The 27,130-nt window shown below is 44.7% G+C and overlaps 1 protein-coding gene across 1 annotated transcript in view; it reads right to left on the bottom strand.

Annotated features, from left to right (window-relative positions):
- Positions 1 to 24,133: 24,133 nt before the first annotated feature.
- Positions 24,134 to 27,130, bottom strand: part of PLB1 (phospholipase B1) — a gene marked incomplete at its 5' end in the record, with an annotated part of 82,432 nt that continues 79,435 nt past the window's right edge. The window contains 2 exons of the mRNA XM_084283465.1: positions 24,134 to 24,713; positions 25,208 to 25,282. Coding sequence (XP_084139591.1) covers positions 24,495 to 24,713; positions 25,208 to 25,282 — 294 coding nt within the window. The 3' untranslated portion in view covers positions 24,134 to 24,494. The remainder of the gene's footprint in view (positions 24,714 to 25,207; positions 25,283 to 27,130) is intronic.

Genomic DNA, 27,130 nt, shown 5'->3' with positions numbered 1-27,130 from the left:
TGATGGGGGATCTCATCAAGTAACACACAACTTTCCCAAGTAGTGTTTGCTCTTGCAAGCACCCATCTTACCAATTAGAAGTCCCGTGCTCATTAACACCTCTCACTTCACGATGGACCAAATAAATGATTACATACTGCAAGAAGATTCAGTGCTTTGGACCGGAGTTGTGAATACAACTGTTTGAAGTGCAGAACTGACTTTTGCTTCAAAGAGGAAAGTTCACTTAACTAGAAGTCTGATGACTGTAATGGAGGCAAGGTAAATTTTACCTGGGCTGAATTTTGGTTTGGAAGAAAGGCACATTGAAAAACATGCGTAGGCGTGCAGAATAATTCCATAAACTGAGAAAAAAAAACAGTTTATCAGATAAGCATCTGCATTAATTCTTTTATCCAGTCTCATTCAGAAGAAGTTAATGTTTTTGGTACCAACAGATTACATTAAGATTAGTTCTGAACCTTTGGAGAAGATTGTTGTGGTCGGCTGTCTGTTTCTGAGCAAAGACTGAATTCACAATGAGGAAAAGAAGACAAAAGAGTGATTCTGTGGCAGAACAGCACACGTGCAGCTCCGTGAGCAGGGCAGGGAGAGGGGCAGGTCCCAGGAGAAGTGAAGGCATCTCCATCAGCCTGGCAGGGGAGGTCTGAGGTGGAGAAAGAGCAGCTCTTGCTCGAAAGGTTTGGTATGAACAGAAGAGCCTTACAGACAGTTGGCAAAATGCTTCATGCCGAGAGCTTTTGGGCCAGGATCAGGGTCCTTGATGTGGCCTTTCCATAAAAAATACTTGAAAAAATAACAGCAGTAGTGAAGGGTATACATGGGGACAGGGATAGAGAGCTGTGATAAAATCCCTATTACTCTGTTGCCTCATTCATATTTTTTTTCTTTGCTCTTCTTTTCCCCAAGTTTTCACTTTTTTCTCCTTCTCCCTTTCTCTCATTCACATTGTGTTTGAGAAAGTATTCCTTTCCATGGACTTCAGTAAGCTTTGGATCACCCTCCCATACATCTGTAGTTCATTACATTTTTTAACATACTTGCTTCACAGTCTTTGTGCCATGTTTTGCTTGTTCAGAGGAAGCAACGTCAAAATTTGATTGTTTGGTCTAATTCCAAAGAAGAGCTAATACTCTGCCCTTGCCAGAATCACATGCCAGCTCAGCTCCTTCGTGCTTTAGAAAGCTGGGCTTCTCTTAGCACAGTTTTTCACTGCTGCTATGAGGCCACATTATACAATAAAATAAATTGCTTGCCCCTAGAGAAAATTGTGATTACAGAAACACAGTGAATGAATTCTTTACTTCTACAGAAAGCTGCTTCTAAAAAACAAAACAAAACAAAACAAAAAAAAAAAACACAAGCAAACAAACAAACAAAAAAAATCAACATAATTTTATAGAATCTGATTTGGTGCTCTTTTATAGTAATTTATGGATTCTTTATGATTATTTGCTTTTAGGAATGCTTGCTTTTTGAACAGCAATCACTATGTTACCGTCACAGCTAGTCCAGGCAAAGGAAACTCGTGGCTCACAATCTCTTGCCATCATGAGTTGCCCCTCCAGCATGCTGAAAGCATTAGGTGAGTTGAAATTTATGTCTCATCAAAGCCCATTCAACTTTCAGCAAGGAAGTGTTTTCTCTCCTGATTTAACCTAGTAAGTAACTACAAAGAATCAAAGGAGGAAGAGTGATTCAAAATAAAATAAAAACCACGCAAAGATTGTTAAGAGCCCATGCCAGGATTATTGATCTGAAGATAAAGTTGGCATAAAGAAATGATATACACTTCAATGTGGCAAATGGTAAGGTTAAAAAAAATAAATCCCTTGCCTTTGAATACAGGATGGTGGGCTAGTCTAGCCTAAAATCCATGAGTCTGAAAAAGAGGTGGATAAGGAGTCTCTGACCCGGTCCTTTGGCCAAAGACATTTAATCAGTGGTTGAATAAGCAAAATCCCAAGTAAAGGCTTTATTTTTCTACAGAATCGATTACTGCTAAAATACTGTACCTGCCTTTAGACACTAACATTGCCTGAGTCTCAGAGAAATGAAATGCCCCCAGGCATAATATACTGGGTGTTTCTGCAGCTCTGCCAAGGAAACCTCCCCGGCAGGGGTCAGGTACGGCTCCAGCTCGGCGGATCTCAAGCGAGGGCTGTAATTAAATAGATGGGGACTTTGACACCTACTTCTTACTTTTCCTCCCCCTTCCTTTTCTTACCAGCTTTGGTATCAAAGACCTTCACCCTCTAAAAGCTGATTACCTTGAACCTGGACTCAGAAGAAATGCATCCATCCCCCACTAATCCCAAGGGAACAGGATTCTCTCGCCCTTTCTCATTACAGCTGTAACAGTACTGTTGCTGTCTCCCCTGCTTGTGTCACACTGGAAAAAGCAGAATTTCAGTGCAATCTGAGAAGGATTACAACTAGATGGTCCCCAACAATAGCACTAGGATTCTCACTGACAGTAAAATACAAGCAAGAGAAAATGCCCTACAAACAATGCACCAAAAATGAGTAGCATAAGCAGGGGAACACACGGCCATGGAAAATGATTCTCGTGTCAGTAACAACAGACACGTGTGTCCCCTGTGCATGCACATCTGTTGTGCAGTCCCTCTCTGAATGTTTGCTGGCAGCGTTGTAAATATCTGAGCCACTAAGCAGATTTTATCTTCAAAACCTGTGGCCAAATCCTTAAGAACACATTAGCGTCTGTAAAATGACAGACAGGAGCGTGTGTGCATGCGGTTTTGCATTAGCTCATCAGCTTTGCTTTTCAAGAAAGAACTACAATGCCCTTGTATTAGTGGAAATTTGCCTGAATAAGAGCATGAACACCAATGGATATATATATTTTTTTCTTGACCAGTAGCTGCCCAGCAGTAAAAGTCTTTAACACTGGTTAATTCTGACAAAAGTACAAATACTGCATGTTAGGGGCTGTGCCCAGAAGCCAGCAGCCATGCCTTCTGCCTCCTCAGGCCCGGGATGCCTCCTGCTACAGAAGGCTGCAGCTCAGCTTTGCAATTGTTCAGCCACATGGAAGAGAAGGAAAAATAGCTATGCATTTCTAAACCCTAGCTCACGTCAGCTGCTGGTTTTCTGGAGAGCATCTTTTCACCTTAAAACACAGTCCAAAATAGTAGGAGGCTGCATAGCGGAGTACCGTATCCAAAGGCACTTAATGAAACCAACAGCTGATGGGTTTAGAAAGACAAGTTGCGTGCTTTGGTTTGATGAAGAACACGTTGTGGACGTCGGAGTGGAAGGCCTTCTTACACTGACAGCACCAGCTGGGAGCTTGCTCACCCGGTTCCCTTCCCTGACCTTAGCCAGCAACTCCTGGCATTGCCTCGGGCAGGCTGATTACCTCCTGGTAATGCTTAGGAAAATCAGGTGAAAGGCTTTCCAAGGCTTTTTTTTTTTTTTTTTTTTTTTTTTTTTTTTTTTTTTTGGCGAATTATCCATTAAGTGAAGTGATTGAGTTGGGATTAAGAGTGTTTCTAAAAATACCTTCTTGTTCAATCACAGGTTGTTTGGCCTCGATGCATGAATTACTGGGTTAAATTATACGACGTAAGCAGGAGTTTGGAGCAGATGATCAGAACAGTCCCTGCTGGGCTTAATATCCATGAATTAACCCACGGGAAGGGATAAACACAATGAGATGGCTCATACAATTACTGGTTTTAGCTCCTGTCCCCTGTTTTCAAGATTTGTGAGGCAGCTCCCAAACCACAGCAGCTTACGGAAGTACATCACCCAGTGCTGGTTTCAGCCTCCACAAGACTTCACTGACTGAAGCTCCGGGTTCTGCTCCTGCTGTCCCAGCCAGCCAGCACGAGGCAGCTGACTGCATTTCGGGATTCACTGTACGCCTGTAATTTATTAGGCTGTCATCTCCGGAAGAAGCATTGTTGAAGAAGAATGACATAGTCCTTCCTTTTTAATTTATTGTCCCAATAAAATTAATCACCGACCTCCAGCTCCTAGAAAACTCCGCAGAGGAAATCAAACTCTGAAGTTGATCCATTCTCGTCAGTGGCAAATGGAGCAAAAAATGAATCATTGCACAGGCTTAGATGCAAAATACAAGTGACCTTGGAGCAGCAATTGAACTTTAAAAGTTCACGTTTCACAAAAAACATCAAAATGAGTACTTGGAAAAGGCAATATTGATTTGGAAGCTTCCACATACTTTAAAGTTTTATTTTTTTTAATGTAGTTTACAGTTGTTCCAGGATGCAAGAAACAAGGGGGGGGGGGTCCACCCAGGGCAAACGTGAACTAAATAAGGGAGATGCACAGCGACTGCTGTCACACAAATGACAATGCAGAAATCCAATCCAGCATTCGCTGTGAGTTGGGCACCCATTCAAAAGGCAGCTTCCAAGGAAGTTTATGATACATTGCCACAATCTTGTATGGGATGCCCTACATAAATCAGGGCATGCAATTGCTCTGCATGCTCCGGGCACACCTCCACCAGCACTGCACTTGCAAGGAATCAGGGACAAGTGCAAAAGATCACAAAGAGTCCTGGGCTGGTGAGCTGAGCCATGCATGAACGCTAGGATGGCTGGTCTTAAGCTCTCCCATCCACAAAGCTCAGTGTATGGGGCTAGGTTTGCCATGAATTTGGGAGGACCATCCTCCCCATGCTGTTAGTGCTGTTCAGGGAGCCACGCATGCACACACTGTGTGAGGAACCGAGCAGCTTCTCCCATCACTCCATCAGTCAATGCTCTGCTTTACCAACATGGATGTGTAAAGCCTCTTAACTCCTCCTTATACAGGTTTATATAGGCTCATGCATGAGTGAGGAGGGTATGACATGGAAACTCAACAGCCTTAAAAAATATTCCAGCGCCTCACTTAGCGTCAAAGAGTTTTGAAGGAATATCAATGCCATAAATTTGAGATCCCATCACTTATTACAGCCAAGTCCATACCAGTGCTGCACAAGGCAGCCCAAGGCAACCCAGATGGGTGAGTAGGGACTGTAATTTTCACAAGTCTGTAGAGGATATGCGGAAATCAATAACATCATCCTAACTTTGCCACTAACTTGCTACAGTTAAGTCACTTATATTCTCCTTTCTCCCTTATTCATACACATAAAAAGACAATTCTTATGACTGTTCTTACAGAAATACTGGAAGATTTGCTTAGCTAATGTTTTTCCAACGTCACAAGTATTAAAGTACTCAACCCCTGAATTTTATCACTAGCATGGATAGTGAGAGTGCCAGCACTTACAGCAAGGAAAGAGACAAGAAAAAGCTGTTTTATCAGAGACAAAGCTGAGATTGAAATGGGTTCAATCTTTACAAGCCAATTACCGTATCACAACTGCATGTTCCAGCACTCGCCTAGAAGTCCAGACACCGTGGAGTCACACAAGCTATTTGTTGCTTTTCATAATCAAGAGAGTGATTCCCTCATCTCCTCAAACACATCTAACCCTTGTTCTTACTGGTTCTTCACATGCAACTTACCATTTCATATTTTAAAGTCTCTCTTCATAACAGAGACAGTGAATTAGCTCAAATGTCTTACAGAGGTATTTACAGATTTGGTTGATAAATGCTGTGCTTCAGCCTAGTCTGGTTTTGCATGGCAGATGAACAGCCAAAAACTACCAAAATGATTATAAAGAACAGGGTAAGAAACTCAGGTAGTATAAAAGTAGTTTCAGTTGGCCTAAGATGCCTTATACTTTGAGGATCTGGCCACAAACTAAAAGGAAGCTTGCCAAACAAAGCTTTTCCTCAGCAATCGTGTATTTTTCAGAAGCCAGTCAGGTCCCAAGTAATTTCCTCTATTACACCCAGCTCAGGGGTTCCTTTCTCTTGCAGCAGCACTGGGAAAATGTACCCAACAGCATCGTATACATCTGTAAAAGCAATTTAGCTGCCCAGGACCACGACTAGTATTTCAATTTGCACACTGTACTATCAAAGAAGCTTCATACCCATCTACAGTTCATAAGGAAACACATTTTTCAAAGCCATCTGAGCTGACACCTTTATCAGAGAACGCTTTCTGACTCACTGAAATCAAGATCCTGTTCAGCAATAAAAATCATTGTAAAAAATAGACTTTGTGTCTTGCCCAGGACATGAACAGGCTTCAAACAACGATGAAACACACACAGATCTCCAGCAGCCTAAACTCACAGCATGGCATGTACCAGCAGCTATCTGTACAAAAGTAAGACTATCTTATACGTGTTCATATTTTTTCTTCTTTCATTGATTCCATTGAGATTAGACTATTCGCATGAGCAAACGTACGCATTTGATCAAATAAACTTTTATGATAAGATTACATGCTGTACCAGAGTTTGCAAAACAGCGCTACTACCAGAACATGCAGTGCTCTGCTATCAACTGCTATATATCTATTAATCCATTTTACCAAACAACCTTGCCCTGCAATGCTTGTACCTGCACTCTCATTTGAAATAACATTAAATAACATGGTCCATCATTAATACTGCTCTGGCTGAAATATTTGGCATGTCTGCAAGTGATTTTAAAAATGTTTTAGTTGAAGAGATGCGTGGTTGATATACTGAGGGGTTTTGCTTCCATGCAAATCCACCAGATGCTTTTATCCACTGCACCTTGAAATACATCGTCTGCCCACCCCTACTCAATCCCACTCACTTTTAAGTGTCATATGTGTAGCAGTGTCAGCAGCACTGGCAGGAGTGGCAAGAAACCCAGCAGAAGAAATGACATCGGCAGCAACAGCCGATCAGTGACAGCAGCACCTTCTACCCACAAAAGTCTACCTTATCTATTCTAAAAAGTGTAGGGTCAACATTTGTACCAGCTGATATAACAGAAGCCCAACATAGTAGCGTTGATCTGCTCCCATCTTTCCTGCCACCAACGATACTAGAGTCATTTACTCAACCTTGGAATATCAACATTTTGACCTCAAACTCTTTGGGCCATCTCCAGGCAACCTTCTCCAAGGATCAGGAGACTATTGTCCAATTTCTATGATGAGATGAGGAATAATGTTATTTGATCTCACTCTGTTTAACTTTCTCAATGCTTTTGTCTCTTGCCTGCTCCTCTTGTTACCCAGCATACAATGTGCTCCTTAAGAGATCCAGGGTGCATTGTCTCAGGGGAATAGCAATTAATTATTAAACCTGTCTCTACAGCAGCCTTCCAGGTGTTGAGACAATCTGTAAGCCAAGCGCTGATGTTTATCTCTGTAACATGGCACTACTGCATGAAACATGACAGCCAAACTCCTGCACAAGTTTTGTTGTTGTTGTTTTCTTCATCCTCTTACAGTGTAAAAATGTCTTTTTGCAGAAAAAACAGCCTGTGGTTATATCCTCCCTTCTAGCCTGTTTTGGGTAAGCACACATCACTGCACAAAACCTCCCACTGATTTTAGTACTGTACTTATCTCCTCTGCTCTGTGTGCAGTCAGGAGCCAGGAACCTTGAGCCAAGTTTAGATATGTCACCCACCACCGGCAAGGCAGTTAACTTCTTGCAGGGTTACACATCCCTACATATCATCTAGCCACTTTTAAGATTGTCCCTGGAATGGAAGTAGGGTAGGCAAGGGCTGAGGATCTGCTGCTGGCTATAAACAAAATGGTGGGGTAAGATTTTGTGTTCCAGGTATTTTCAGAGCTGCTGTGGTCAGAGGAGCTGGTGGTAAGGAGGTCTCCTGAGATCTACAGACAAGGACAGGAGGCAGCCTGAGAAGATGGCTGTACCCCAACTGCACTACGATACAGTGCCAGAATTGCCTTTAACCCCCAGCAGGAACAATGAAGAAAGCCCAAATGTCCATTTGAGCCCTATTATGCCACCATTTGAAAGAAAAGAAGCACAGAATTAGAGCATTAAAGCCAAACATGGTTTTTACAAGGCAGTGGCAGAGAAATCTATGGGGAAGTGCCAAGCCTGGAAGGATTACAAGAATGACGCTGCCCCCCCCAAATAGCTTTTTGGATGGGAAACGCTCATTAGTACATTTTGCCTTTATTATTCTTATTATTACTTCATGGTGTGTAATAACACACTAAAAAACCCTCTCAGGGAGCTGAAACTATTGTCCCAATCACTGTGCAAATACATTAAAAAAAAAAAAAAAAAGCCATTCAACAAGCACTGTTGAACCCAAGATTCCAGGTTGAGTGTCTTGTGGCCATTTGAAGGTACAAATTTAGCATTTTGGACACTGATTAATGCATCTCCCTTATGAATAGTTTGTTATCTCTTAAGACGCAAATACATCGGCTACCTCCCTTTCTGTCACATGGCCTAAGAGCTCCTCTCTGCTCCAGCTAGCTGCACAAGACTTGTAGGAATTCAATTACTTTTGAGCCTGCTCTCCGTCAGCCAAATTGAATCAGCCAGTGTATTCAACAGTTATTTGAAGTTGTACAGAGCACAATCACCTAAGCATCATTTCCTGAGTAAAGCAGACTGGCAATTCCGACATCTAAGAGCTGATGACTTGCAATGGATGCATGAAATAAATGGGAAAATAAGAAGAGAAGATGGTAGGAAGGCTGGAGTTAGGTAATAAGAAGCTGAGCATACTATTGTGCAAGAAAATGAGCATTAGTCACAGTCCAATGCTGGCAGCTGGCGCCAGCTAGCAAGGCATTTAAAGGAAGGGTTGGAAGCAGGAGGGAGGCAGCAAGGTGGGTTCTTGCCCCAGATTTTCTCATATATATGAGGCAGCACAGAGGGAGGCATCACAAGCACTTGAGGGAAAAGTTAACCAGGAGTAGGTGGATAAGCAGAAGTGCTTGTGTCAAATTAGCAAGGACCAGCTGCTTAGCCCTGGATTGAGCTGTGCTGCTCCAAGGACACCAACCTGCCCCCAGCCTAGCTGCTGTGGCTTGTAGGTCTTCCTTGCCCTGCCCAGGGGAGGGGGAAATAAAACTGTGTTTCCAGGCGCCTCCTTTATGAAATCACAAAAGCTTGGTGCCTCAGTACGGGGAAGGGGAGAGGAGCTCACTGCGTGCTGAGAAACACCTCGACGTGCTTGTGGCACTGCGTGTGTGGTGGGACGTGACCAGGCCTCACCTCCCCTCATGGCAGGTACTGGTAGTCGGGGTGGAAAGAAGCTGGGTTTGAAGAAATGTGCTTAGCCCGTGGCATGTTTCGGCTGACGTGGGCCTCGTGAGAGGGAGCAGGCTACAGGAGCTGGTGGCTGAGTGGTGGGGTATGTTGGCCGCAGCGACAAAGAGAGGCAGGAGAGATTACAAGGGAATGCCAGGCTCCGTGGAGCCAGGACCACTCACCGGTTTGACTGTTTCACGTATCCATAAGGCAATGTCAGGTTTTACATTTGGTAGTTTGGAGACAAGCCTGGAACAGATAAATGTGAGAATTATTAGCTGAAGCTGTGATGAAGCAGACATATGCTCTGGCTCTAGGAAACCTGCTCTCCTTCCTCTACCTGCATCAAGAGTAGGAGATGGCAGGCTCATCATAGCCATTTTCCAGCTCTCTGCTGGCAGAGCTATCTTGTTCCAGGAGATTTTTTTTCCGCTGGCTAAGCCCGATGTTTTAAGGCCCATGAAGGCTTTAAAGCTGCTTACAGATGGCAAAGTGACCTTTTCAGATTGCAGACTCTGAGACTGACTCGCGAGCTGATAGACCCTGAACAGAGAGAGCAAATTTGCTTCCATATTTCTGAAGTGTCATGTATTCATAAGTTATAAATAATAAATGTAACACGGTACACAGAATATATATTCCACCTCTTTGATAACACTCCACAGTGGTAATAAGCTTTTTAGCTTAAAATATTTTTGGTCCCAACCAGTATCTTCAGCCATGGGCCTCAGGACCACCAATGCAATGGAAGGAGAAGGGCAAATACCATACATCATGCTCCTAAATGTGAACACAAGATATGGGGCAAGCCATGGGCAAACCTGAGCAGGTCCCTGCTCTTCCCATCAGAGCACTGCCACCAGCTGCCAATATTTGTGAGGAAGAAACAGTTCTCAACTCCTCACCATTTCACTAAGCTCACAGTTACTGTGCCTCTGCTAGTGCTAAAACCTTATCACCGTAACAGCCAAGTTTGTTTGCTTTCTATCAACATGCTTATTTAATATCTTTTTTTTTTTTTTTTTTTTTTTTTTTTTTTTTATAACTTCACTAATGAGTCAGGCTTCTTCTATGACACACAAAACATCCATATTGCATGAGGTGGGGGACCCAAGCATGGCTAGCAAGCTCTGCATGCTTCAGTCGGCAAGCGCACTGTTAACAGCAATGAACAAACAAGCGAGCGGGCGGCCTGAGCGCCCAGACCCAAACCAGGAGGAGAGCATGCAAAGGTTAATTGGCAAAACGCCACAGCAGCCATTCTGCAGGGGGGAATATATGGTTTACAAGCATCTGAGTAAAAGACTGCTTTAATCGCCGGATTATACTAAGTAGTTGCAAATTTTAATACAGTAAACCAATATTTTTTCTACTTTAGCATTAAAAAAAAAAAAACAAACAACTTTTTAAATATAGAAACATATCATCAGATTCCTATAAAGCCCCCACAGACATCTCTGAGAAACAGATATGGAAAGATGAGGGGGGGGAAATTCACCTTCCCCCCCCCACCCCCCCTTAATTTTTTCTCCTTATGTTTTGTGTGACAGTTGCTTGCAATCACTTCTCCCACGGTGCCTGTGCTGGGTTATGGTTATTTCCTCCTCTTCTTGGGAGAAAACAGGAGGGCCAGCAGCACCCTCACAGTGTGCCCAGAACTGCCAGGGCACGGCCCCTTTAGCGTCCACACCCATCACAGGCACCTCCCCTGCCCATGACACTCTTTGGGTTTGCCAAAATGAGGGGGGTGGGTTCAGGGAGCCCCTGAGGGGGTGGTCCCCATGCTGAGAACATGGCACCCACAGCATCCCCCCAGTCCTGGGGAAGCTGCTGCAGGAGCCAGGCAGAGAGGCTGGCTCGAAGCCTGTTGAAAATGGTATGCTAAATATCCTATTGTGCGCTTACACAGTATTTATAGACACCATCCATAACACGGGCCCTAAACACATTAAATCGAGATTCGCTTAAAGACTGGTGTTCTCCTAGACTCCTAAAAAGGGCTCAGAGAAATGAAATCCTCGCAGCCCTCACCTCATTTCTGGGGATTCAGACAGGTCTCTGGTGCTCGGCAGGCTTGGTTTACATCCCGACTCAGCCTCAGCTGGTGGTATTTGCCAAAGAGGCGATGGGAAGCACTCTCAGGCTGACCTTTTGGGCTAGTTGACATCAATCTCACCTTTGTGAACCAAGCCTCGGTGGGGTGACATCCATATGGGATTAACACGGTGTAAAACAGACTGGGCTTCAAAACCTTCAGGCGTGGCAAAGGCCAGCACAGCGCACAGACTCAGCCCCTCCAAGCCAGCATGAGCAAGTGACCTCCTACACCACCAGTCAGCTCTAACCCCAGGTGTTTCTGACTGTAACTGGTCACAGCTGGGCTCCCTCTGGTTGCCTTCAGCTGAAGGGATGTCTGCAGCTCAATGCAGAAAGCATATGTGAATTGCAGACCTTGTTCAAGGAGCCGCTGGCAGTGTTTTTCAGTCTGGATGTTGTGGCATTACAAGGAGCATTTGAGCGGGAGTGCAAGGGGGAATGCTTGATTTTTGGTCTCCTGAACGTAATTTATGCAGCCATAGCAGATGTCCCATAGCCTAGGAGAGAGGGGAAGCAGCAGGCAGCACTGCTGTGCTCATCAGTGCAAAAAGCGACAGGCGCGGTGCCTCTGTGATGAGTGATACACTTACTGTCCTGACTTGGACTCTTACCTCTCAAATTAATTAGTTAACCTCCCAGCCTGGCTGCTGCTGTTTTTAATTGCATTTATCAATTCATCAGTGTTGTTTGCAGAAGTATGATGTTACTTGTAAGACATTCTCGAGAGAGGCAGCATTTCACATTCTGAGTGGTACGAGAAGCACAAGTTAGGCGTAAGATAGCATGGCTCGCTGCAGGAATGCTGCTGCTTATTCCCTGCATAACTGACCTACAAGGGCAGAGCAATGTTAGGCACCACGCAGTCTGTAGATTTGCTTATGCATGCAAAACCTCCTCTGCAAATTTCAGCAGTGCCTGTACCTCTTGTGCAAGAGGGTAAGCTGTGATGCAGTTTGCTTTCTCTTCCTAACAGTAATTAGATTCTTTTTTGGTGGTGTTTTGTTAACTGTGCTGCAGAAAGTCAAACCACGGGCAGCTTTCTTCCACAAGGCAATCCAGTTAGTTAAGATTGTGGATGGATTAAGGTTTAATACTCCACAGAGATGCCTGGCTGGAAATCATTTAGGTTAGTTAGCTCTTATTCAGAAACAAACAAACAAGAGTGGAGGATAACAGCACATGCAACCTGGGGAGTGAAAGGTGGAGAGCAGCAGATAATGAAAGGTCTCTCCTTTATTATCACCCGTAGAAAAGGGAGGGGCAGATGAGCCAGGACATGTGGAGAAGGACAGGTGTGTAGGTCACTGTGCCATACATGAATGCGCAGAGCAGAGCCTGAGCAGCCACCTGCACACGGTGCCAAATAAAAGAAGAAAGTGGGGGCACCTCCAGAAGCAGTGGGCATGGATCAGGCACCAGCACGAGGCCCCAGTCCAAAGGAAAACCCTGTGCCCAGCCGTCCTCTTCCTCTGGATGGCAGGTGGTCATCTTGGCCACCATCAGGAGATAGCCGAGGAAAAGATCTTTGAGGAAGAATTCCTAGGATTGTGTAGGGTCAAAAATAGGGAGGGCAAACAGGTGCAGGGGGTATGCAGACAGCTGCATGTACAGCAGGAGGGATTGCTTCTCCTTGGTCCCACTTGTCCTTGTGTTCCTTTATCTAGAAAAAAGTCAGAGAAGGGAGAAAGGAAGAAGGACTTCTCTCCTAGGGCATAAAACACAAATGAGGCAGACAGCAGCACGGATGCGAGGCTTCAGACATTCATTGCTGGGAACGGGTTAGGAGAGATCTGAAGCCAGCTTGGGCAGGGTGAGTCAGCAGCCAGGCTGCAGCCCCAGCTGAATAGCTTCTGTAGCTCTTGGAAGTAAAGGTTGCCAGCACATAAATGCCAATCAAGTGGGCACGGCAGACTTAGACATGATCGCATGAGATCATCCTGGAGGATCAGCTACTCGTCAGGAGCCAGTGAGGGCCAGAAGCGCCGACAGTCACTTCTCCACTGCTTTCTAGTGACCGCTGCTCAGAGCCACGTGGCTGCAGAGGGCACCGCAGTTGTCACCTACCAGGCGGCTCCCTCGATTATACGGTGCCGCAGAGTGGTAATAGACAGCTATTTCCCTGCTCCGTCAGGTGGGCATTTCAGGACACAGCATTTTAAATAACTGTTTATACATTAACATCTCGCTGCAATGGAATCATCGAGTGTTTCTGAGGTTACGTCGTGCCACAGGAGCACAGGCCAGGACGCAGAGCTCCCTAACCTCTGGCCTGGGTACCATGGGGTGTCACAAACCCTGCTGAAGAGCCAAGGGTTCAGCACAGCAAGGGAGCTGCTTTGGCTGCTAGCAACACGTTTGAGCAACCTTTAAATAGCTCGAATATGGGGGGAGAACCACAGTGCTGCGAGCATCTCAATTGCAGCAGGTCTTCTGTCCTCATCGGAGCAATGTTTGTGTACCGAGTACTCTGCCACCACCAAGTCTGAGCAATGTGCTGCCTGCTTACCAGGAACACCTGCCACCGCTGGGGCTGACAGAAGGATAAGCCCTGTCCTGCACAGATTGTGAGTTTGAAACGTGCACTGAAATATTAATTTCACGCTGGAATGAAATCTGAACGTTGCAAGTCTTCAAAAATAATTGATTAGGACTGATCATTATACTGTTGGCTTTTGTTTGTCTGTTTAAATCTGCCTCCTGAGTTTTTGTGTTGTTATAAAAACTTATATAAATGGAAAAAAATATATATATGGAAAAAAAGAAATGGCTTATTCCAAAACGTCCCCCAGATTTTAACCAGGACACTTCACCACCATCCAAAATGTGAATTTCTGTGGGCCTGTGTTTTTGCTGGCCTGCAGTGGCTGTAACTGGTTATTGCTTTTCAGTTCTAATCAGTATAGGACTATCCAAAAAGACCGTGATGAAAAATTATATCACACTTCTGTATCATCAAAAATGTATGTGTAATAACCAAAGACTGCAGTCACTAAACATAGTTCATTTAAACCCAGGAGCTAACATGAGATAGCAGCAAAGGGCTGGTGTGCAGTAGCTGAGCCTATGCTAGAAAAACTGCAGGAAGAGCTAGGCCATCACATATTTTATTTTCTGGTGAGCAGCAGACCGTATCAAAAATACGAGATTAGGAGCAGGCTGGTCATTTTAACTAACTTTGTACTTAAAAAATGGCTCGCAAGCAGCAGGCTTAGAGAGACCAGGAAAACAAAATTGGGTTCTACTATCAGCAAGTCAAATTGTGAAATGACATCAGGAACACTGCAAAGATTATATCATGGATTTCACAACATTTGGTGCTGTTGTATACAACTCTGTAATTACATGAAAATTGCTACTTTCATTTAAAAGTAAAAAACATCTCCAGCCTTGAAAGTTTAAAAAACATTAACCAAGCACTCCAAATTCAGAAAGCAAACAGCAAAAAAGCACATCAAACTAACTATTAAAAAACAAAACTACTCAGGATTTTCCAGCAGATAGCTCATGGTGTGTGGTGGCCTGAGTTCAGCTGATAGCTGCTGGCTGCTCAACTGGAAAAAAATTTGGTTTTCTTGAGGGAGAGGCAACTAAGAGGGAGTATCTGTTTTTATAAGATAAGAGAGTAAAGTATAATGGCTGTGTGGCTGGTAGGAAGGAATATTTCTAGTTTTCATGTGTTTTTGGTGTGAGCGATGGAGCTGGGAGGAAGACTAGGAGGGGATTCAAGCTAAATCTTTAATGACAACCTTTTCACTCGCTCCCTATCTCTCTGTGCTTCTTACACATCACCCCAGAAGTTTGCAAATACCTGGGAAATGCATCATTAACTGGAATATGTATGTGCATATGTATGTGCGTGTGCATGTGTTTTAAATGCCTGCGAGCTTTTTAGCCACCTAGGCCCTCATAAGAAGCAAGAGCCGCACCGTGCAGGAGCGATGGAGTAAGAATGCAGCCGCCACAAATCCCTCTCTAATCCTGCTTTAATTACATGGGCGAGCGGGGCCCTGGTGCTGAGGCAGCTTGGCGCTGCCCCATGCTCCGACAGGCGTGAAGGAAGCGGCAGCACCTCATGGCGCAGGGCTGTGCTGTACCCAGGGTGAAGGCAAGGCTATAATTAGGAAACCACTTTGTTGTGAGGCAGGCGGTCTAATGAAAGCAGCTGATGGGACCAGCTGACTGCATTTACATTGACAATAGCCTGCTAGCATCATGAGTTGCTGTCATCTCCCCCCCAGCACGTCTGAACGTTTGGAGTGAAGTAATCTCCCTGCACCATAAAGACCGAAATCTTTCTTTAAATTGCTCCACCGAGATCCATCCTAACTCAAACAGTGCAACAGCCACCGTGCTGGGGGCAGATCTCACCTCTGGGCACACCTACAGCAAACAGGCGGGTGCATCACATCGTGCCCTTGCTTCACACGCTCCCTCGCAACATCAGGGAAACACCACAAACACAGCTCCACGGCAGGAGGTGCAGACTCGCCTAAATCCTAGCAGCAGGCTGGGCAACAGCACAGGGAGGCACTTAGAGACACGGAGTGCTTCATCACGGAGCTCAGAGTGCTGTTGTGAGCTGCAGTGAAGTAATCGCTGCTCTGACTCTCGTGAGAAGGGTCAACATCTGCTGTCCCTCACATCAGGTACCCTACACATGTTTTTCAGGGTATTTTGCACAGTTTGGCTCTGAGAAGCTCGTAACTTTCCTGTGTATGGTGATTGCTCTCTTGCTTTTCAGCTTAGCTTCTAGCGCATGGGAAATACATACAGAAAGCAGCTTGCCCTTTTGCTGCCCTTGATGTGCCCAGTCTGAGCCGACGGGGTTTTGGATCTCCAGGGCTCTCTCTAGGTCTAGCAGCTTGTAAAAGCATTACAAATTAACTACCCTTTTTAACCAGCAAAGAACATAAATCTTCCTTGCCATAAATGCTGATGTTCATGCAGGGAGAAATTCAAAGTGAGGCTGCAGAGAGAGAGAGAAACATTCCCCATGCGATGATTAAAGTGCCAGTTCACGAAAGCTGACGTCAGCGCATGCTTTCAGGGCAGCAGAGCACTTTGCATTTATCCTCTCCTTGTTTGTGCTCCATCTGGATGGGCTCCAGTGGAAAAAAAAAAAGAGAGAGAGAGAGAGAAAAGGAGAAGCTAATGCCTTTCTAATACGTTTCTGGATTCCCTCGGTTTCATGCAGGGAGCAGGCTCTGAAGCACCTCACTTCTGCTTGACCCGTTCAGAGAGATAAAAGAAACCAAAGGCAGCTGGTGCTAGCGGCCAGACTAAATTATAATCAGATTTTCGGAGCCAGGAGTCAGTCGGTGCAGCTCCAAGGATGACCAAAGGAGAACACGTTGGTAAATAACATAATCTTAGGATTCAATAATTTGCAGAGGCAACCCTGTTTCCCATCAAGCGGATCCATTCCAGCTCCCAATTGCTTTCATATAAAGTCATGGCGGTTCAAAGACAAAAAGCTTGAGTTAGCTGCAGGTTTCTGCTAAAAATGGTCTGACAGGAGGACGACAGCAAGCACAAGAGCAGCTCCCCAACTCTGGGCTGCTGTATGTAGGTTAGAGGACGGGCAGGGCTGGTACCAGGCTCCCTATTAAAGCAGATCGCCCTTCCTGGGGAGAGAGCAGCAGCCTGGTGAAGGTGTGGGCTGGGGGAGATGCTGGCTGCATGGGGGCAGCCTTCAGTAGAAAAAAAAAAAAACACTTTTTTCTTTAATTCTGAGCTGTGGGAGTCGGTGGGAAAGGCTTACCCAGTCAGTCAGGTCACACAGCCACTGCAGCTGCTGCAGAGTGGTGCCAACGTGGCGTGGTCTCTTACTGAAGACACCTAAGGATAATTTGGCTGTAGACTACGTGCTGGCACTGTCGAGCTGCACTGATGACAACCACACACACAACACAATGGCAGTTTCAGCCCGTGGTCACTCTCACAGCTGGCACAGTTACTGGTACAAACAGCGCGCGTTGGGCGCTACAGGAGTTAGCTCTGCAGGGAGGCTGCCTCTCGAGCACTTACATAGCAGGTCTGAATTTTCTGGAATTATTCAGAAGAACCTTTCTTTCTCCCTGGACATGCCAACAGTTTAGAGTTGGTTCGTGTTTCAACAATCAAAATGGTAATATTAAAAAAAAAAAAAAAAAAAAAAAAAAAAAAAGATAAAAAGATTCCAAATCAGTAACATTTTTCAACTATATGCTTTCAGCTGGAAAATAAACCAAAAGGCATATATCCTGCACTTCTGAAAATCCTGAAGCTAAATACTTTTTCAAATAGCTAAATAACCTTTGAAATAACGCTCTAAAAAGGGAAATTTCACTTTAGGTCAACTTTTTCACCATCATTTCTCTTCCGCCAAGTAAAAAAAAAAGGCAGACAAACTGACTAACTATGCAAGAAACATCCATTTCAGATACATCATTTCTTCCCAAGAAGATTTTTTTTCCAAGAAAAAATCTGTCCCAAAGGACATACCTTCACCATGTAAACAGAGCTGAGCTCAGATCCCTGAAAGTCCTGACCCTTCCTATCCTAAGCAACATGTAAGGGACCCTCCAGAGCCGGGCAAGCAGAGGGTGCAACCTGCAGCCTTGCATCGCGCAGGCAGGAGGAGGAACCCAGTGAGATAATTGCAGGGCGTGGGTCCTGCAAGTGGGAGCACGACAGGAGAGCAGCACATTTCTCCCTGCTCTCCAATCCCCACCCCACAATAATCACAGGCTGGGCCACCGCCAAAGCCTGCTGCAAGGTGCCCGGCATGGCACGGGGCATCAGGGGAGAGCTGGTTCTCGGTGAGCGGAGTGCCACGGAGCTTGCTGCTCCTCACCGCTCATACAGGCTGCTGCTATTTTGCTGTGTTTGGACTCGCGGGGAACACCAGGCACAGAACTGGCACAGCAACTAGTCGGCTGTGTTAGTGATTGAACGATAAGTTGTGTAGTGGTTACACAACCAGGCCGTGTCTGTGGAGCCAGGACTTCTGGCTTTAATTTCCTGCTCGGTCACTGACTCATCGCCTAGCCCAGGGCACATCGCTTCACCTCTCTGCACGTAAATTTCATCATCTTTAGTAGGGGGGTAAGAAGACTATCTCACAGGAGTGTTAAGACACACAAATTACCCTCATAAATATTTGTAAAACACTTTAAGTCATGTTTCAACAAAGGCATTGAGTATTTCGTTGTGGAATAAGTAACAGTCAGGGGAATGTCCTAATTGCCGGGCTGGTTTATTTACCTACCGTGCACCACAGATTTCTGACAGCTGTACCAAAAGGATGTCTCAGGTAGGGGAAAAAGGGTGAAGAGGTTGTTTGACAAGTGCAGCAGGAGCAGCAGCAGCAAAAGGTCAGCTCATGCCACAAGACAAGTGCGTAATAGATAGATGTTATGTCAAGGGCTGAGGGGCATTTGCGTCATTTTCAGCCCAGATTCACAAAAAGCTAATGTAGATGACTTTTAAAGGGATGGAATACAGATGTCTAACCCTGCTAAGCATGGTCCAACAAAAGCCCACGTGATTTCTCCAGGAGCTGCTGTCAACTGTTCTCGGATTCACCAAGCATTGAGATACCTGATGTTCTGCATCTGCACATTCCCAGAGGTGTTATCTTGCTGCCTACTGCAAGCACCGTGCTGTCTGACCTCCCCCTCAGGCTGTCTGGGACTCACAGCCGAGGTGTGTCCATGCCTCGGATCCCCAGAGGATCCGGGAGGGCTACTCAGGGTCATTACATGATTCACGTAATTGTGCAGCCTGGCTGTGGCACATTAAGGAGCTGCTGCACTCCGGGCTCCAGAGGCTGTACTTGCTTACGGGGGCGCTGTCTGGGGGTCCCCACATGCACTGAAGTTGGTGATTGTTGGTGAAAGGCAAGAGCTAAGCAGAGGCAGCCTTAGAAATTTGCAAGGTGCATCCCTGATTTCTGCTGTCTAATCTATCCAGCTACATCCTCCCCAGTCATTTCTAACTCCCGTGTTTTACTTGGATCCAAAAGCTGCTTCAGAGGATGCCCACGGGCAACCCAGCAAGCGCATGTAAATCCCTGGCAGGTGGAGAGCTGCTGAGCTGCCCAGTTCCTACGACTTTCAGAGAAGGCACTGCCTGCAAACACGAGCTGGTGTAAGAGCACCGAAGGTACTCTGTCTCATTGACCCACTGCAAAGACATTGCACTTATTTCCTGAAATGCCCAAGGCCCAGCCTCCCTGCTGCTGCTGAACTGAACCACTGCTGCCTGCCCTGGCTCGGCAGGTGGGGATTATCTCCTACTGCAGCCTCAGCCCATTGGGGCCCTCAGGTGGTGCTTGCAGTCACCTAACCAACACAAATGGGAGCAAAAGGGTTTTTCTTTATGGCTTGTTTGTTAACACTGAGAGGAATTTTAAGGAATCTGTGATGGTTATGATACAGACCATCTGAAACTAAAGGCTACTTTTCCTTCTCCGCATCCATAACCACTTTGCAGCAGTGAGAAGGCTCTGTTAGATGTTCAGAAGTGGCTGGTTTCTCCAGCTAAAATAACTCACCCTGGGGTCAACCCACCTATCAACAGCAGAAATCCTCTACTGCCTCTCACTGAACCCCAACCACAGAGCACTGCTAGTCCAAAGGGACTATTAAATCCTTCTTGTAAGGAAGCAGAAAGCCTGAGGCTTGCAAAGGACCCTACCACTGAAACATGTTCATTGACCCCACACTCCGTCCGACAGAGGACATGGGCACATTTTCATACCCAATTTCTACAAGTTCGGTAATTAGAAAAACAAAACAAAACAAAAATAAATAAAAAAAAATTAAAAAAAATAAAAACAAACAAACAAACAGGGAGTTCATGAATGAAATTTTGTCTGTAAAATCCACATAATTATTCTAGTTATGACTGACAGTTACATAGGTCACAGAAATGGACAGACATAAGGCAGCTTCTTGCAGCCTCTAGCCAGCAGGTAGTCCCGACCACTTCTTAAACAAGCTCTCCTACATTTCATTGGATCCACTTTCTAAAGTTGCTCACGCCACAGGCTTTCTGACTTTTCTTCTGGGTGACTGTTCTCTCTGATGGTCAAAAACAGAACAAACTCTGCTTTGTGCTGGGATGCTCATCAAAAGCAGCTAAAGTTTTCCGCACCTGTCAGGCACATGCTGACAGTATTGCGTTTCAATACGCATGAGAAAATCATTGCACTCAGAAAGGAATTCAACAGGTGAAAGATGGTGTAATATCTAGTGCCCAAGAAGCCAATTGATGGAAGGACCAGTTGCTGGCAGCTAAATGGAAGATACTCAGCATATGCTACATTTAAACATACCAGCTTCCTTCCCCTCCTCTGCCACTCTCTTTTTTGGATACAGACTACTGCTGCTGGAAATAATTCTCAGGTCCCTGGATGTGCAAACTGTGTACTCAGGACAGAAATAGTTTAAATGTGATAGATCTCAGGAGCATCCCTCCCTGTGATGGTTAAAGACCTGTAACACCCAGAAACGTATTCCATTTAAGTAACTTGTGAACCACTTTTTGGACAGTCTTTTATCTTGCTGTTCCCAAAATCTCAGATACCTTCCTTTCAAAATGGCTAAAAAAGGAGCAAGCTTTGCAAACCTGTGGTCCCCCAAGAGCAAATTCTTTAAATAGCTCATGGAAAATGAATAACCTGATTGCAGAGCTGTAAAAATCCAGGGCTTTTCCACGCCTGAGTGGTGAGATTCCCGAAGCCCCTCTCTTGGGGAGGGGCAGGGAGAGGAGGTGTAGTGGGTGTAGTTGTTTGAACTCAACATTTTAGATAAATTCCCCTCAAAGTAACAAAATTCCTGATTACATGTCCCCACATATTACAGATTAATCAGATGTTAAAATGGTATCATTTGTAATCTGCATCTCTTCTCCCCTATCTCACCACCTGGAAACTGGTGAGATGTTTTTCTGAATTTTCCACCCCTTCCCTTAGTTATTAAGCATCTAAACTGGACTTTGGGGGCAAAATCACACTAGGTGAAACTCTTCTGTACCATTTGATTCTACAAAACAAAATGCAGATGCTGTACCATGACTAGAGGGAAGTCTCTTGACAGCAAAAAAGGCCAGAACTTCAATTCAGCCGCTGCCTAAGCTGTAGACAAACTGTCAACACTTATTAGGCTCTGTCACTTCTCTGCTTGAGGGCTGGATCAGTTTTACAAGGACAGGCACAGCACTTACCCTTGGCTGCCCCTCACAACCACCTGAGCTGGGCAGCACAGCCTGTAGCCACAGCAGTTGTTTGGACAGTGACTGCTCACAGGTTTCAGAGGACATTAGGAAGCCACCTTACACAGAAGTGGTGCTTTTCAGCAGCAGGTGAGATCAACGTTGTCCAAAGTGAAATCCTGGACTAAACCACCTTCCATTTCATGCATTTTTCCATACAGACTTGAAGATCCTCCTATGCTTCTCCTCCTTTGTGCATCAGTAGCAGTCCGGCCTACCCAGCAGTGTGGTGAGGGAAAATACCATAGGGCAACTGAAACCAAGGGCATGCTATTAAAGAAAAGAGGGAAAAATGGACAACGGGCAGACAGGGTAACAGATTACATTCTGATTTAACGCTACACTGAATGCAGTCAGACTAAGATCCAGACCCAATGATTTGTCATTCATTCCAGCTTAATGAGCACCTCTGCTTAATGAGCACAGAGGGAACGCTTAGCATCAATATTTTCAAGGAAACAGTTTTGCTTGTAAAATAGCTGCAAACTGCATAATTCTTGATATTTTTTGTTTGTTTTTAAACATCAGTGCAGTTCATCACATACTTCAGTTTACACAGGAAAGGTACCAGAAGGTATTTCCATAGACTAAGTAAGGAGCTGCCAGTTCCTGCTCCATCTCCACAGCTCCTGCTGGGGTAGTGCAGTAGAGCTCTATTGCACCCAGAGAAACTTTGGAGAAAAGTCTCCTGTTGCAGAAGCATCACAGAGCCAGTAAGTTTAAGCTCAGTAGTCTCAGTTCCCAATAGTGTCAGTAAAGGCAGCATTCATTATGAAGCTGAATGCCTCAGGGAGGTGAGAATCTGCAGTCCAAAGTGGAGTCATTCAAGCTCCTGTGCAAGAATTATTTCCACCAGCATCCTTCAAAATGCTGGAGGAGGTAAGAGCCATCTATTTCCCTCACTACCCAACTGGCTGCACCTCTGATGTTTTGGCCTTCAGAAGCTCAGAGCAAAATTCAGCCTCCGAGGATGAATGGAAAGGGGCTCTAGTTTTCCTAGCAGGGGACGCCAGCGTGAAACACAACACAACACAACACAACAGAAAAAAACAACAACAACAACAACAACAACAACAACAACAACAACAACAACAGATTTGCATTCATCTTCAGGTAAGAAAAGATGTGAGACATCACGCAGGATGTTGTAGCTCTTACTCATGCTGTAGGACCCCCATTCTACTTCATTCATACACACATTGTTTAGAAAGGTATATCAGCACTGAACTGCTGTTTTTAGCTTCCTTCAACATACCTAGCACTGATGAAAGGTTCTGTAGAGAATGTTTATATTTTGCAATATGTTTGAGGTAAGGATGCTCTGGAATGAACAGGAATACAGTAACTGTCATCTCTTGCATTACAGTTTCAAGGCTGCATTTGCTTCCAATTATTGAGCTAAATAAATACCAGCAGTTGGATATCAGGTAGATGGTTAATGATGCACACTGATGACAGGCACGGGGAGAGCAGTGGAGATGGGCTGTTTGAGCTTATGCCTGAGCTGCGCTGAAACAAGATGCAGGTGCTTTTGTTTTGCATTCCAAATATATCCTTGTTTGGGGCTGCATGTAGAGCTCCCAAACTCAGACACACCTGTGGAGAGGATTTATGCAAACAACAGTCCTACCAGGAACAGTCCAACCTTTGAAAGCAGATCAAAGAAGGGACGAGTAGAGCTACAGCTCTTGAAACCTGACCATACCGTTTGTATTTACCCACCTCTTTTTATCTCTGCAAGAACAATGAGTGAAATGGAAAAGGGAGGACTCTGAACACTTTCTGTGTGTGCATAGTGAGCAGGTTTAGGAACCCCAGAACATTTTTTCCCCTGAAACAATTTAATTCTCAACTCATTTGCATTTATGGAGTGGAAATGTTGAAGCCTCACAAAAAAAATCACACCATTACAAACTACACTCTGGCTTCAATAAAATAAAAATTAAAAGTATTTGACATATGAAATAAAGGTTTTGAAGACAAGAATACAGGGAGTCTATGTCATATGATCCATGCTAGTAGATCAGAAATTGACCTGCAAGTATAATACAAGGAATGTCTAACTACCAGGAAAGTTCTCCTCTGAACTCCTGATCAGAAGTTTGAAAAAACTTTGCAAATTCTTGGAGAACAACCAGGGAGACTCCAGTCTGGGAGACTTGAACATAGCACAGATCCCATGAGAGCCAGGCTAGGTTACCCATACCTACCTCATTTTTTGTTTAGATCCCCTACTCCACTGCTAGTGAATTACTTCTTCAGGGGAAGAGCTATTCTGGACCAGCTGCCATACAGCTATGGGGCAAGAAGACATGAGAGTAAACAATTGAGCCCTGCAGAAGTGATGTGCATGGCCCAACTCCACATCCAGCCTCAGACAGACAGTGGCTTGCGTCCAAGGCAGTGGACAGGGTGCCCAGCACTGCACCACAGATGCTACATGGATGTTCTGGGTTGCTTAGAAGTTGCTTGAAGATGTTTCCATGGCATGGTATTTTCCTGTGTAGAATGAACTTAGCTCCTTCAACTCAACAGTCTTGCTGGAATCTAATATGTGAAATTGCTGTTTTTCTTTATTGCACTTACTTTGATATTAAGGAACACCAGGTTACAATCATGGACTCGAATCTAACATTTTATATACAGAGTTTTATGAGGAAAAAAGGGCAGATGTGCAAATAAGGTGCCAAGGTACATGAACAAGTTTTCTTGCTTCATGAAAGCAATTGTCAGCCTATGTAATATTTATGGAACCAAGAATTGCATCTCGGAATCAAAAAGCTTTAACACTTTGAATGGCATTGCCCACTTCACTGACCTGCAGAAGCTAAGTCCCACAGTGCATTTCTGATCAATAGTATTGGGCCCCCAAATCCCTTGGCTAACCAAGAAGCTCAATTAATGTCCAACCTTTTTTTTTTTTTTTTTTTTTTTTTTTTTTTTTTTTTTATGATGCTGGTCTCTGTGTCACACCAGAGAGCAGCCTCAGCAGAACCAGATGTTTGTTCCACTTGCTTTACAGAGACGTTGTTTTCATGTTCTTTTCTGTTTCAGTCTCTCGTCGGTGCCTCTTGGTTCTTCTTGACACAGCCCAGATGAGTGCAGAACCCACCAGGACTCCAGCTACCGCTGCCACAATGACAGCCCAGTAGGGCACCGAAGGCTCAGTTTTCTCCGAGTCGGGAACTGAATTCCTGAATCCACTGTTCCTCACCGTGGAAAGAAAGGGTTTCTCCTACAAAGGGAGATCAAAGGTTTTACTGACCACAGACCACTTGGCAGGCAGCGTTCAGACAATATACCATCACCCCTCCCAGAGATGCAAACTGTCAGTCTCTAGACAGACCGTCAGCTGTTTCTGCCTTCTGTCTTAGCTCAAGCTATTTCCTGCCCTACTGCCTGAAAGTTCCTAGAAGAAAAAAAAGGAGAAGCCAGTCCAGAAACAGCACTGATGGCATCATTTCCAAATCTGTTTGCTTCAGGCAACCAAATGGAAGTATGTAGACTCATTAAAACCGGCTTAAAGTAGAGGCTTTCCACTGCAGTAAGGATAATTCTTTTGCATTGAATCCTCAGCATAATTTCCAACGTGTAACAAAATAGGAGCATATTTTTGCTATTTAAAACCTTCACAAAGATATTCTTAAAAAAAAAAAAAAAGTTATCCATAAGAAGAAAAATAAAAATGGACAAAGGAGAGTATGGGCTGGCCTCTCGGCCTTTACTTACTGGGGTTGGACACTTGAGTTTTGATCTGTCATAGGTAAAGTTGTTGTAAGTCTGCTTTTCACCAACTGGCTCCATCTGAGGAAGGGAAAAACAATAGTAAACAATGAGTTTTTTTCTCCTTGGTTTCCTGACTTGGGTGGCTACAACTTTTCATCCAATCTTTAGGTTCTTGCATCAATGAAGAAGTGCGGGAGAAGGTGCATAACAGGAAAGCTTCCCAACATTTTAATATTGATGAACTAAAGACACTGAGAATCTGATGTACTGTCTGCAGAAAAACTCCCTCAGGAAGCAAGGAACAGGAGAAGCCTTTCCTCTTTTTGCACTAAGTGTAGGAGAAAATAACCTACTAGCACATACTCTGCCAAAACAAAGTGGTTCACTATGTGCCCAGGACTGCCACAGACATCTCAAATGACAGTATAAACCACAAAAAGAAAACAATCACATGACAGAAGCACAGTACTGAAAGAAAGATGCCTAGGTGTCATGGTGGTGGAAGCAGCTCCAAAAGCGATGCAGAGTTACAGAGACGGGATAAGACAGTACCAACCTTTGCAGCCTTCACTCAGACAAATAATTCCATGGGAGTTCTAGCTAAGGCTAAGTTCACAAGACTGCAAGAAGTGAATTAAACAGAGCCTTTTGTATCATCAGTTGTCAGCAAAGCTGCATTAACCGAACATAGGCTCACTTTGAGTCCATTTCAAATGCAAAGTAAAATATGTCCAGGCTAATGGCACAACATCTGTGGTTGGCAAGGACTCCACATGCCATCCGTTACCATAGTTAAGCTAACAAGTAGGAGCCTGATCAGTCACGTTAACTGAAGTGTTTACAACTGTGTATGGACATGCTTGAAGTAATGACTTGAGGACTGGCCCGTAGAGGACTGCAGAATTGTCATCCAGCAGTTCTGGGAATACAGTGCAGAGGGCTGCTGTTGCTTCTGCTGCCCTGTATGTTCACATCTACTGTTCTCAGGTGATTGAAGTGTCAGCTGCATGCTGGAGAGAAACAACACCCTGACAAACCCAACACAATGTGCGGAAAAATTCTAACTAATCAGATTCCCATACGGAAACACTGGGAATACTTCCTCTCTCTCATCTGGTAATACAAAATAGAAACAAAGACTGAAAAAATCAAAGGAGAGAGATGAACCAATGCAAGATGCAGGGTCTGGTGCCTTACGTATTAAAAATATGACTGGAGAAGGGAAGAAAGCTAGGAAGTTCAGAGAAGATGAGAACAAAAAACAGTGCCAGGTTATGCTGATTGCCTTGGGGTCCTGCTGGACTCAGGAGTCCTAATCATTTGCCCTGCCTGCTAGTTAATATTGTGGAGACTGAATTTGGTAGTCTTATTGCACCTTAAAGTGAACAGCTCAAATTCCAATGTGATTATTTGTAAGATATGTGGTTCGTCTCCTGTAATGTTCTGTCTCACTGCTTATTTGTAGGTAATTGTAATGCTGCCCGTGATAGACCCCTTGGTAAGGAGTCTGGCATAGAGCAGGCAAAGGATGATATGATGCAAAATTCTGCAGCGAGCTTTTTTTTTATTATTATTTTTATTTATTTTTTTTCCCCCACTTCAGCTCTGTGATCTGTACCTCAGGAGCAGCATTAACTTCTGAGCTCTGAAGATGACAGCACCCTCGAGCCCCTGAGTGTACAGAACAATTTCTTGAAGAAACACATGGCTCTTCTAAGGGCATGTAGCAAACGTGGTGGCTTAACACAAGCTAAACATGCTGTCTGTGTGCTCTTCTCCTGGGCCAGGGGACCGATGAGGTGGATTTGCAACCAAAGGGGACCTGTTAAGACTACAGCATTTTCTGACTTCAGAGAGCAGGAGCATGGTTTGCTTTGCATGAGGCTGGAAGGGCAGAGATCTCCAGGGTGAGGGAGAAGCTTCCTA

The sequence above is a fragment of the Netta rufina genome, assembly GCF_964035555.1.
Source record: "Netta rufina genome assembly, chromosome: 3".
In the NCBI taxonomy this organism is placed as follows: domain Eukaryota; kingdom Metazoa; phylum Chordata; class Aves; order Anseriformes; family Anatidae; genus Netta; species Netta rufina.
The sequence above is the reverse complement of the archived record's forward strand: the minus strand, read 5'-3'. Positions and strand labels throughout refer to the sequence as shown.